Source organism: Lepidochelys kempii, chromosome 1, assembly GCF_965140285.1.
Source record: "Lepidochelys kempii isolate rLepKem1 chromosome 1, rLepKem1.hap1, whole genome shotgun sequence".
NCBI classification, from domain to species: Eukaryota; Metazoa; Chordata; order Testudines; family Cheloniidae; genus Lepidochelys; species Lepidochelys kempii.
Window position 1 is genome coordinate 350,572,307 of NC_136380.1, and position 13,110 is coordinate 350,585,416.

At 47.0% G+C, this 13,110-nt stretch overlaps 1 protein-coding gene across 1 annotated transcript in view; it reads right to left on the reverse strand.

Annotated features, from left to right (window-relative positions):
• Positions 1 to 12,650, reverse strand: part of MIOX (myo-inositol oxygenase) — a 25,901-nt gene extending 13,251 nt beyond the window's left edge. The window contains exon 1 of the mRNA XM_073328994.2: positions 12,543 to 12,650. Within this exon, the coding sequence (XP_073185095.1) occupies positions 12,543 to 12,560 (18 nt within the window). The 5' untranslated portion in view covers positions 12,561 to 12,650. The remainder of the gene's footprint in view (positions 1 to 12,542) is intronic.
• Between the last annotated feature and the right edge of the window lie 460 nt (positions 12,651 to 13,110).

Sequence of the window (13,110 nt, forward strand, 5' to 3'; positions counted from 1 at the left end):
TTAATAACAGAGGAATAAAGGAGAAATGTTTATATATAATTCTATGATATCTATCATGCATTTTTCTAATTTTCAGAAAAAAATATTTGTATGCAGTTAGAACATTTCTAACTACATTACACACATGCACAAAGGCTGCAAGGGATTCCTGATCGGAAGGGTAAATATAACTTTAGGATTAATGACGTGTGCACGGGATCTAGTTGTTCTACAGCCGCCTTTCAGAGATGGCCAAGAAGGTTTTTAAAAGGGATGGGGAGAGTCGGGAGAAAGATGAGAAAAGCCATTTACGCAACAGAAAGTGAATATTTTGGACCTCATTATGATGGACAAAGATGAATTAATCACTGGACTGGAAGTTGGTGGTTGCAGAGGCCCAGTGATCATGACATAAAATGTTTGATTCCACAATCCTCATTTCTGGGGTCCACACTTTAAAAAGGATGTTGAAAAACTGAAGAAGATGCAGAAAGGAGCCACAAAAACAACTCAAAGCGGGGGGAGAAAATGCCTTGAAGCAAGAGACATAAAGAGCAGCACCATCTGTTTAGCTCATCAACAAGCTGCTGACAGGTGACTCTTGGTTCCAGTGTATAGGGACTTTCGTAGAGAGAAGCGACTGGGCACTAAAGGGGTCTGTACTCTAGCTAAGAAAGGCAGAACAAGAACCAGCAGCTGGAAGCTGAAGACAGACCAAATCAAATTAGAAATAAGGCACATTTTGTCGTAGTGAGTGAGGGGGATTAAGCATTGGCACAAATTATCAAGGGGGGGGCGGGGTGGTTTGTCCATCTTGGAGGTCTTCAGAGCAAGACTGGCTGTCTTTCTGGAAGATCCACTTTAGCTACACCACAAGTTATGCGGTAGTGAACCACAAGCTATTGGGCTCCATACAGGGGGAACTGCGTGAATTTGAATGGGCTGTGAAATGCAGGAGGTCAGGTTAGATGATCTAATGGCAGGGCCGGCCTTATGGGTGGGCAATGTGGGTGACCACCCAGGATGTTGTGGTCAAGAGGGAAGGAGCGTGCTGGGTCTGGGGTGCAAGGCCGTGGAAGGGAGCTCGAGGCAATGTGGGGGAGGCAGCGGGGGTCAAGGGATATGGAGGCAGTGGGGAACCCAAGGAGACAGTAGGGGACATAGGTGATGGGGGAATGGGTGGGGAGCCTGGGGAGACAGTGGGGGCCAGGGGCAATGGGGGGATCAGTGGGGGGCAATGGAGGCTTAGGGGGATGGGTGGGGAGCTCAGGGAGGCAGTGGAGGCCAGAGCATCAAAATACAGGTTCACCCAGGGTGCCATTTCCCTAAGGCCCGCCCTGTCTAATGGTCCCTTCTGAGCTTAAACTCCATGAACCTATGAATCTACCCCACCGAAAACTCCCAGCTCTGGGAGCAGGCGACAAACCACACCCCCCTGCCTGAGCCAATTAGCAAGTCGTCTTTAACCACGCGGCCTTTTGCATAATCACACATCATAAAATTTTAGGGTGCGTCACATTTTTCTGCACCAGTCAGAAGGTTTTTTTGACCCCCGTAGCCTTTTACGGTACTGTACCAGGCTTTCCCCCCAAATTTCCCTATTCCATTTACGCATCATCCTCTTCTCCCAAATGGCAATCAGCCCCTAATGGCTTCCACTGTAAAGAGGCCTCATAATTTTAGTAAAATTTTGCCTACATGAACTGCACAGAATGAAGACTTCAATCCAACCCTGGGGAAGGGGCGGGGCCTCAGGGGGAAGGGGCAGGGCAGGACCACAGTTCAGGCAATGGTGGGCCCCCCATTTTTAAGGGGCTTCCGCCACTCCTGGATGAAGTACCCTGCATGTTGTGATAGGCATGTGCAGGACCCATGGATTTTGAAAGGTGTGTTATGGGGGATGTTGATTATCATGACAGTGGAGATTTGCCTGCACGTTTTGCATTTGTTGTTCTGGCAGAGACTGGTGCCACTTGGCATTGGTGGGTCCTAGTCTGTGGGGAGCTTGTTTCTAATGATGACTTGGCAAAGTTGGGGGGTTGTTTGAAGGCCAGAAGGGGCATTCGGGAAAGATTTATTTCAGGATGGGGTCCCCATCGAGTATGGGCTGTAAGTCTTTGATGCTACCCCATGTGGTTTAGGGATTAATCACAGTTTTAATCACACTGTTAAACAGTAGAATACCAATTGAAATTTATTAAATATTTTTGGACATTTGTCTACATTTTCAAATATATAGATTTCAATTACAACACATGATACAGAGTGTACAGTGCTCACTTTATATTATTATTTTTCTTGCAAATATTTGCACTTTAGAAATGATAAAAGAAATAGTGTTTTTCAATTCGCCTCATACAAGTACTGTAATACAATCTCTTTATCGTGAAAGTGCAATTTACAAATATAGATTTTTTTTCTGTTACATAACTGCCCTCAAAAACAAAACAATGTAAAACTTTAGAGCCTACAAGTCCACTCAGTCCTACTCCTTGTTCAGCCAATCGCTAAGACAAACAAGTTTGTTTACATTTATGGGAGATAATGCTGCCCACTTCTTATTGACAATGTCACCTGAAAGGGAGAACAGGAATGGCACTTTTGTAGCCAGCATTGCAAAGTATTTATGTGCCAGATATGCTAAACATTTGTATGCCCCTTCATGCTTCGGCCACTATTCCAGTAGACATGCTTCCATGCTGATGACGCTCGTTAAAAAAATAATGTGTTAATTAAATTTGTGACTGAACTCCTTGGGGGAGAAATGTATGTCCTCTGTTCTGTTTTACTCGCATTCTGCCATATATTTCATGTTAAAGTCTCAGATGATGACCCAGCACATGTTGTTCATTTTAAGAACATTTTCACGGCAGATTTGACAAAACGCAAAGAACGTACCAATGTGAAATTTCTAAAGATAGCTACAGCACTCGACCCAAGGTTTAAGAATCTGAAGTGCCTTCCAAAAATCTAAGAGGGATGAGGCGTGGAGCATGCTTTCAGAAGTCTTAAAAGAGCAACACTCCAACGCGGAAACTACAGAACCCAAACCACAAAAAAAAGAAAATCAAGCTTCTGCTGGTGGCAGCTTACTCAGATGATGAAAATGAACATGCGTCAGTCCACTCTGCTTTAAATTGTTATTGAGCAGAACCCATCAGCAGCATGGATGCATGTCCTCTGGAATGGTGGTTGAAGCATGAAGGGACGTATGAATCTTTAGCACATCTGGCACATAAATATCTTGTGATGCCGGCTACAACAGTGCCACGAAAATGCCTGTTCTCACTTTCAGATGACATTGTAAACAAGAAGCGGGCAGCATTATCTCCTGAAAATGTAAATAAACTTGTTTGTCTTAGTGATTGGCTGAACAAGTAGTAGGACTGAGTGGACTCGTAGGCTCTAAAGTTTTAAACTGTTTTATTTTTGAATGCAGTTATTTTTGTACATAATTCTACATTTGTAAGTTTAACTTTCATGATAAAGAGATTGTATTACAGTACTTGTATGAGGTAAATTGAAAAATACTATTTCTTTTGTTTTTACAGGGCAAATATTTGTAGCAAAAAGAAATATAAAGTGAGCACTGTATACTTTGTACTCTGTGTTGTAATTAAAATCAATATATTTGAAAATGTAGAAAACATCCAAAATTATTATTTAATAATCATTATTACATAAATGATATTTTATTATTGTTTGACAGCACGAGTAATCACGATTAATTTTTTTAATCGCGATTAATTTTTTTAATTGCTTTGACAGCCCTAATTTTAAGTCATGGCTTTCCGACTGCCTGAAGGACAGAGATAAAGGTTCCACATTTGGCACCTTCCCTTGACCCTTCCATTTTTCTGAATTTTTTGTGATTATCTGAAGAAACATGTGCCCCCAACCTCACCTTCCCTATTTTTCTCAAGCTAATAGCTGGTAATTAAAATTGTGTCCTCTCCATCTCCTTCTACTAAACATCTTATTTTTAGTCAAAGGTCTAATGAAATAAAAAATCACCCCAATTAATGGTTTAGAAAGTATTTCTTACATGCTACGTACAGCAAGAGAAAGAGTAACCCAACCTTTAAAAAGTATAATTCATAAATAGGGCCAAGGATAAGACATCAGACCTGGCTTTTAGGGGAAACTTTGACAACTGTCTGGAACCTTTATTTAGCAAAAGCAAAGCAAAGCAAATGTTATATGCTTTGTTTGTCAGTCGGCATACTTTAGCACAGGTGAGCACTATGTAATATAAAAGCTCTCCCCTGCCTCCTGAGGTGTTATCTCCCCACCTTTCTTTTGCCAGTCTTTCTAATCGTTTTCCCAAGGGGATCAGCAGTGAGAAATAAATAAATTACATTAACGAGGGCATCGGACATATTGGGCATATATATGTAACCCTTCTGCCCGTCAGAGTTGGCAGCAACAAGGGCCGGGTTCAATATCTAGGGGATCCATTCCAATAACACAATGCAAACCGGCTCGAGCCCCCACCCAGTGACCTGGGACAAATATATACCACCCCGCTGGGCGCCTCCAAGAGGCAATACTTCCCCTCTCGCAAGCACATAGTCTGAGTGTAGGAAAAGCCTTTTAATAACAGAGAGAAACAATGTGGCATTATGTTGGGGAAACACCCCCAACAGGATTCATAACACAACCCATGTGCAAAAAAAACCCACCCCAAGCAAATTGGGCATGCCCTTTTCCCTTTGGTTCTTGAGTCCAGCAACCCCAAAAGTCCAATGCCCCAAAAGTCTCTGTCCCTGGTCAGGGCAGCCCCAGAGTTCGAAAGTTTATCTGCTGAGCTTTACCTCCCAACCTGTGTGGAAATGGGACGGGGGTAAGAGGCACCTTACGTGATCTGAAGCTGACCGCCCCATAGCGGCACTCCGCTCCGCCAGCCGCCCCACGAACTCCTTCGCTCAGCTGCGCTGCGCTCCGCCAGCCACCCCACGAACTCCTTCGCTCAGCTGCACTCCGCTCCGCCAGCCGCCCCACGAACTCCTTCGCTCCGCTCCACAGCCCACAAGCAGCTCCTGCCATCCACATAGTGCTCCGCATCGAACTGCTTCACCAGCCAGTCCGCAAGGCACTCCAGCCATCCCGCAAACTGCTCCACAATATAGCTTCAGGCTCCCCCACTACTTAACACAACACTCAGTGATTTCAGCTCTTAGGTGAATTCAGCTTGTAGTAGGGAAGCCCCAGTGCTGGTGCACTGTCAGCCCAAAGTGAGCTCAGCAGCCTGTAACTAGACTTCTAATGAAATCAAAATTAGCTCTGATATTCCACAGTGGAGAGAGGAGGAAGTGCAATTAGCATGTAAGACCCTCACCAAGGAGCCCATGCTACCAAGTATTAAAACTTGTCCCCAGCCTCTCTCCATTCACACAGTTTTGGAACCCATGACCCTTGCCTAGCGAGTGCTACTTAGTTGATGGTGAATCCCTCCATCATAACAAAAGGCCACGTACAGTTCCAAGCACAGTTCCCATAATCAGGGTAATAACAATTTATTCTTCCTGCCCCAATAACAGAAACACTGGAGATCCCACAGCAGCCAAAGTGACCATTTGGGCAGCTATGGTCTCATTTTAGGCGTGGTGGGTGTGCCTATGCAAATAAGATCGGCCCCTGAAGTTCTTTTCCACAACTTGCCACACCTCACCACCAGATGTCAGGGTGGAGCTCATCCTGACACTGCTTACATATAACAGGCCAAAACACCGTGCTTGGTCATTTCTAACTGGCAAGAAAAATGCTCAGTGATATATTGTATCAGTATCTGCAAAGGAACAATTAAATTTTTAAAATTACGTATTTGTCATCACATTGAAGGGGTCCCAAGAAATAATTCCCCCGCTCTTATATCAAACGTTACATTGTACACAAACTGTGACCCTAAAGCAGCGGTTCCCAAACTTGTCCTGCCACTTGTGCAGGGAAAGTCCCTGGTGGGCCGGTTTGTTTACCTGCCGCGTCCACAGGTTCGGCCGATCGGGGCTCCCAGTGGCCGCGGTTCGCTGCTCCAGGCCAATGGGAGCTGCTGGAAGCGGCGTGGGCCGAGGGACGTACTGGCTGCCACTTCTCGCAGCCCCCATTGGCTTGGAGCAGCGAACCACGGCCACTGGGAACCGCGATCGGCCGAACCTGTGGACGCAGCAGGTAAACAAACCGGCCCGGCCCAGCAGGGGCTTTTCCTGCACAAGCGCCGGAACTAGTTTGGGAACCACTGATCTAGATACTTGATAGAGATAAATACACAAGACAGCATCTGATAGACCTGAGAAATCATTGAAAACAGAGGCGTTGTGGTGACTAAAGCCCTAACGCAGAGGGGTTTGGGAGGGATTGAAGGCCTTGCTGAAGTGAAAGAGGATATGATGTAAGAGAGGATTGGAAGAAAACCGGAAAGCTCAGAGGTATTTTGCACCAAATATGAAACTCAAATATGAAATTGCAGAACTGGTACTTGTTAAATGTAACCTATCACTTAAATCAGCCTCTATCCCAGATGACTTGAGGATAGCTAATGTAACACCTGTTTTTAAAAAAGGCTCCGGAGGTGATCCTCACAATTACAGGCTGGTGAGCTTGAAATGATAGTAAAAAACAAAATTATCAGAAGCACAGATGAACAGAATATGCTGGGAAAGAGTAAACAGGGATTTTGTAAAGGGAAATCATACCTCACCAATCTAACAGAATTCTTTGAGGGGGCCAACAGGCATGTGGACAAGAGGGATCCAGGGGATATAGTGTACTTGGACTTTCATAAAGCCTTTGACAAGTTCCCACACCAAATGTTCTTAGGCAAAGTGAGCAGATGAAATTCAATATTGATAAGTGCAAAGTAATGCATATTGGAAAAAATAATCCCAACTATGTATACAAAATGATGGGGTCTAAATTAGATGTTACCGCTCAAGAGAGAGATCTTAGAGTCACTATGGATAGTTCTCTGAAAACATCCACTCAATGTGCAGCAGAAGTAAAAAAGCCTAACAGAATGTTAGGAACTATTAGGAAAGGGATAGATAATAAAACAGAAAATATCATTATGCCACTATATAAAGCCATAATACACCCACACCTTGAATAATGCCTGCAGTTCTGGTTGCCCCATCTCAAAAAAGATATATTAGAACTGGAAAAGGTGCAGAGAAGGGCACACCAGCACCAAGCCAGACAAGCCATGAGACCATGGTAGCTGACAATGAAAGTAATCGCAAGGATGGGGCAGAGGAAGAGAACCAGAAGATGGCTCCTCAGCCCCGCTGTTGTTTGAGGCTCTGAAACTCAATCAGGAGACCCCAAGTCATTCAAACAGTGGGGTGGAAGAGACGAGGCACACGTAAGTTATTTTGGGATGTTCTCTTGCCTGTGTTATACAGATCAGACGAGATGATCCCAAGGGTCCCTTCTGGCCTTGGAATCTATGAAGCTGCATGTAAGAATGTTTAAGGCGCTGCACAAAAGGCGCGGTAGGGGTGAGAAGAGCAGGCTATGGTTGCTGAACTTGCTAGAGCAGTTGGTTGCCCCACACCCGCCAAAAGGTCTGTGGAGCAAGACCAGCCTGAGGTGAATTTTTTGTAAAGGCCCAAGAGGCCTCCTGACACAAAGTGTAAAGGTTTTAAAGTGTGGCATAAAAACTAAAATCAAACCTGGCTTGTGTTTTGTATTTAAATCCCTCAGCAGCTGAGCACTGTTTCCTCAGAGGCCTTGGAGTACCGGGAGACTACCGTCTCTGAAGGCACGACTGGGTTCGGCCCAGCCTGCGCTCGCCAGACCCGAAACCAGATGCTCAACCGGGTGCTGGGAGAGCAGAGTGTGATAATTTTGCAGCTGGGTTTTATCTGACTGCCAAATTCCTGTCTCTAAGTTAGATAAAATGTAGGTGTTTGTGGCCGTTTCAGGATTTTTCATTTCTTTTTTGTATTTTGCTCAATGGGTCAAATAAGTGAATAATGTAAAAATACTGACTATTAAACCGTTTCAGAGGCGTTGAACATTTTGTTTGTATCCATCGCCTCCCAAATATTAAAATATGGGTTTCCTGAACACTCCATTATTGTTTTTTCATTTATTAAATCCAAGTTTTATCAATATACATTCCAGGCAGGCGCCTTAAACACTGAACGAGTTACAGGTTAACAAAACGGGCAGCAGCTGTGGACAGAAAAGTAAAAAGTGTTATGAATTCTTTTACATAGAGTAGGAATAGTTTCATCTAGGCCTGCATTTTGTCTCCTGCCCGGGTGTATTGACCAATTTTACACAGTTGGAGTTCCTTTAAGTTGGGCTCTGTGTGTGTTGTATAAACTAGGGCTGAAAAACAAGTCTGAGTGTGTACACTTCGGGGGATTGTCTGTGCATGGCCTGTGTGCACCCAGGGGGACGTCTACAGGCTTCCACGCATGTGTCATGCGATTGCCTGGTTTTTATTCTTGATTCCTCTGAAATAACTTGTTATCGACCCCCATATGACCACGTGCAGGCAGCACACACCGGTTGCTGAGCAGGGCTTCGCATGGTCCTCTGCGTATGTCCAGTTTCCATTTGCGTGCACTTGTGATGCATGCACTGGCTGTCCACATGTGCCCAGAGTGCATCGTTTTCTAAATACAAGGGCACTGTTCTCTCCTTACTAACACTGGGGGGCGGGGGGGGGGGGTTGGTTGCTGGCTCCCAGTACCAAAAGAAAGGGGAAGGGTCGATGGAGAATCAGGACCCTGAGACTGACAGTCCCCAGGACCAATGGGGAGAGGCCAGTGCTCTAGGTCAGCCTGATTGACAGGGCGGGCAGGCTAATCAGGGAGTCGGGGGGGTCCCATCCTGCTGTGAGCTGGAACTGCCTGGGGCAGGCAGCTTGGGGCTGAGCTAAGGAGACAGCAGGGGCCCACGGCAAGCTGGGGAGCAGAGCTGGGCCAGATCCAGAGGGGCCAGAGAAGCAGCCCAGGGAGCTGGAGGCAGAGCCGCACCCAGGCTGAGGCAGAGTGGAGCCGGGGCCGGGGCTGGGGCTGGGGCTGGAGCCGTCCGGAGCCGGGTGCAGTGGGCAGCTGGGGAGGGTGGGTGGGGGACCCTGGGCAGAGGGGCCAGCGCAGGGAGACGCCCCCAGCCAAGGCGGGGATCAGAACCCCGACGGGGCCTGACGCTGGGAAGAAGGGTCCTGCCACCGAGAGCCCGAGGGCGTGTGGGAACCGGCAGAGCAAGGATCCGACCCGCAGCATCCCTGCAGCACAGCTATGGCCCGGGCAGGGGCCTGGGACTTGTGAGGAGCAGACTGAACTGCCCTGACAGTCCAGAGACGCTGGGTGCGATGTCCCCGGGCCACAGAGCGGGGTGACGGGTTTTCCTTTCACCTTTCCCACTGTTTCCTTATTTTGAAAGTTGCTTGCTGTTTAATCAGTTGTATTTGCTTTGAACTATATGTAATGATCAGTGGGTCAGGGAAATGTCCAGTGCGGAGAGAGCCCCCCAGAGTGGGGACACCCTACCCCCTGCCTTGAGTGACCACGACAAAGTTGAGGGTCGAGCCCCCCCAGGAATCCTGGGCCCAGTCTTGTCGGGGTTACAAGGACTCCGTCACACAGGAGGGTGGAAGGGGAGCCCTCGAGGTCAGGTGGGCCCCTGGGTAAAGGAAGTGGGAGTGAGGACTCAGATCCTTTCCCTAGCCCACTTCACCGGGCTAGCGTATAAGCCAGGAAAGTTCCCCACAATAGCAGGCCCATTCCCCCTGCTTACATAAAGTGTTACGTTGGAGGGTGGCGAAACTGGTAAAGCCTTTTGTTAGTCTCGAAGGTGCCACATGTCCTCCTTTTCCTTTTCTCTTTGTGAATACAGACTAACACGGCTGCTCCTCTGAAGCCTGTGCTATGGAAGAGTGTCGGTATTTCAGACATTAACATTAGCCAAAGGCAGCACTGCCGTCTTTATCCTTTCAGAGCTTGGTGTGGAGAGAGAGGAATTTGGGAGGGGGAAGGGCAATCCTGCAGGTCCTGCATAGCCTTGTTACTGGCCTTCAAAAAGCAACTAACACCTGTTCTCTGTCTTCACACTTAAGATACCTGTGTTATCTAGCAACACAATGACAAAATGGCCAGGAAGATTTCAAAGAAAATAACTTTTTCCTCATGGTGCTTTTCTCAGGAGTTTGGGAGAGTTTAAACCAGGGCGCTCTGCAGTTCGGCTTTAATTTTTTAAATAGCAGCCACAAAGGAGAGTGTGGTGTGTGAGTGTTTGTGTCTGTGCGGGTGTTTAATTTATTTAGAATTGTACTAACTGCTTAAAAGAATATTTTCTCGAAAAACGAGGAAAATGCATGAGGCATTATGTATTTATATATAAACACTTCTTTGTTCCTCTGTTACTAACCCTTTTTGCCAGTGTTTAATCTGTTTAGAATTGAACTAATAATATAAATGCATATTTTTCTCTAAAATAAAGGAAAATGCATTAGATAGATGTGGCGGGTGTCTGGGGATAGATAGATAGATAGAGAGGGTGTCTGGGGGTAGATACTTTTATTCCTTTGTTAAACCTTTTGCACATATGTATTGAGAATTTTGCTAGCACTTTCATACAATTATTTACTTGGCTTTATTTAGAATTGTAGTAATGGCATAAAAAGCATATTTTTTCTAAAATGAGTGAAAGGCATGAAATATGTATTTAGTCATTTCCTTTTAATGATTCCAGAAGAATGAATTAATTAACATTTTTTTTAAATCTCGTTTTTTTCCCAACCGGGCCCATGGCACCATAAATGCACACGTGGCTCGAAAGGAACCCTAGGGGCCCTGGAAAGGGAGGGCATGATAGGAAGGACTTCCAGAAACATACAGCCAACTCACTGGACCAAAAAGAGGGTCTAATGCTGAAGTCTAATTGAGACAATATCATGGGGGAAGGGGAGTTGGAAACCTGTCAAAAATATATGCTGAGGAAAGGTACAGAGATGTCACTACTTATGTCATAAGAACAGAAGAACAGCCATACTGGATCAGAACAATGGTTCATCTATCCCAGTATCCTGTCTTCCAACAGCAATCAGTGCTAGATGCGTCAGCAGGAATGAACAGAAATGGGCAATTATTGAGTGATCCATCCCCTGTTGTCCAGTCCCAGGTTCTGGCATTCAGAGGTTTAGAGACACCCATAGCATGGGGTTGTGTCCCTGAGCATCTTGGCTAAAAGCCATTAATGGGCCTGTTCTCCAGGAATTGATCTAATTCTTTTTTGAACCCAGTTATATGTTTAGCCTTCACAACACCCCATGTCAATGAGTTCCACAGGTTAACTGTGTGCTTTAAGAAGAAGTGCTTCCTTTTGTTTTAAACTGGCTGCCTATTCATTTCATCAGGTGACCCCTGGTTCTTGTGTACAGGTAAATAACACTTCCTTATTCACACACCGGTCGTGATTTTACAGCCCTTTATCCTATCCCCCCTGTGTCGTCTCTTTTCCAAGATGAACAGTCCCGGTCTTTTTAATCTCCCCTCATTCGGAAGCTTGTTCCCTTCTCTGCACCTTTTCCCATTTCAAGATGTCGTTTTTGAGATGTGGCAACCACATTTGCACGCACGATTCAATTTGTGGGCAGACCATGGATTTATCTAGTGACGCTATGATATTTTCTGTCTTATTACCTATCCATTTCCTGATGGTCCCTAACAATCCGTTGGCCTGTGTGTCTATCTTTTACTGATGGTTAAAGGGCTCACTGTTTTATTTAGGGCTCAATTTTGCCCTGACCTATGGCGGGGAGGAGTGTGGGGACAAGAATCCCCCTATCCTCCTAGCAAACTCTTGTAGGGCCCGAGCGTAAGGGTGAGAGGTGGGCAAGTGTGCCTGATACTGCTATGAGATCAAGGAGAAGGGGCTGGACCCTGAGCCCTGGGCGTCTCCTTAGCATCTGAGCACAGCAGATCTGGCAGATCTGTACATGTGGGAGCCAGTGGGGGAAGGCAGGATCTATATGTATAGGATTGACTAGGAGCATCCACACACATCTGGGAACCTTTAGGGTCTGTGTGTGCAGGATACCTGATGGGGTATGACGGGGTCTGTGCACAGACAGTAGGGTCTGTGCATAGGGGATCAGATGAGAAGCAGCAGGATCTCTGTGTGTGGGATCCAGCAGGGTCCAGTGGGGTCTGAACACAGAGGATCCAGTGGTCTCTCTGCATGTGGGGGATCCAGTGGAAGATGCAAGCTCTGCATGGGGGTGGGGAGGTACAGTGGGGTGTGTACACAGAGGAGCCAGAGGGAGCCGTAGGACCAAACCCAGCAAAGGAAAATCTCAGGGGAACCACAGGAAAACCTTCCTGCCAGCCTGGCTGGTGAGTCATGTCCCCAATGGAATGAGTGGGAGCCTTGTCTCTTGGGACACTGAAAACTAGCCAGGGCCTAGCCCTGGCTAATAGACGCTAGGCAAATCCGGACCTGGAGGATGGGAGGCGGGGGGGCCGATGGCTGGGCACGATGGGAGTGACCCCACGGCTTTTCCTCTGCTGCCTCTAGGATTCAGATCCCAGGCCAGTCTGCCTCTCCCTACTCACCAAGCGTATGACCTTCATCCCGGCTCCTCACCCTGGCAGCCCCTGGAGGAGGAGAGTGTGTGAGGAGGGGAGCTCTGTAGTCTCTGGGGCCAGGGCAGGCGTCTCTCTGGGTTTATAAAACCCCCTGAGTTATGCAAGGAGGGCCTAGGACTGGCCAGAACCTGCCTGAAGAAGTGCTGACCCCAGGGCGCAATGAGTCACCAGTTAACTAGCCCTGGGCCAAACTCTCATTGCTTGGAAGTAGCCTCTGGGAAAGCAATTAATGTGTGAGCCTTTGACAGCTAAGGAATGACAGCTGCAGGAGGGGCGGGGGTGGGAGAAGGATCTTGTTGCTGATCCAGAGAACTCGTATCTGTGTCCTTGAGAGGCACAAACCAGTGGCCTGTCCTGTGCCCCGGGCAGTGGGTCGCACTGGGGAAGGGGAGAGGCCATCCCAGCAGAGCGGGCCCTGCGGAGCTAGAGGCCTGGTCACATACCCAGACATTTCGGGGGAAGCTCAGGAAGTTCAAGCTCCACCTGGCTAACCCAGAGCACTTAATCTTTCACCCCATGCCCTTCCTCCGTCCTT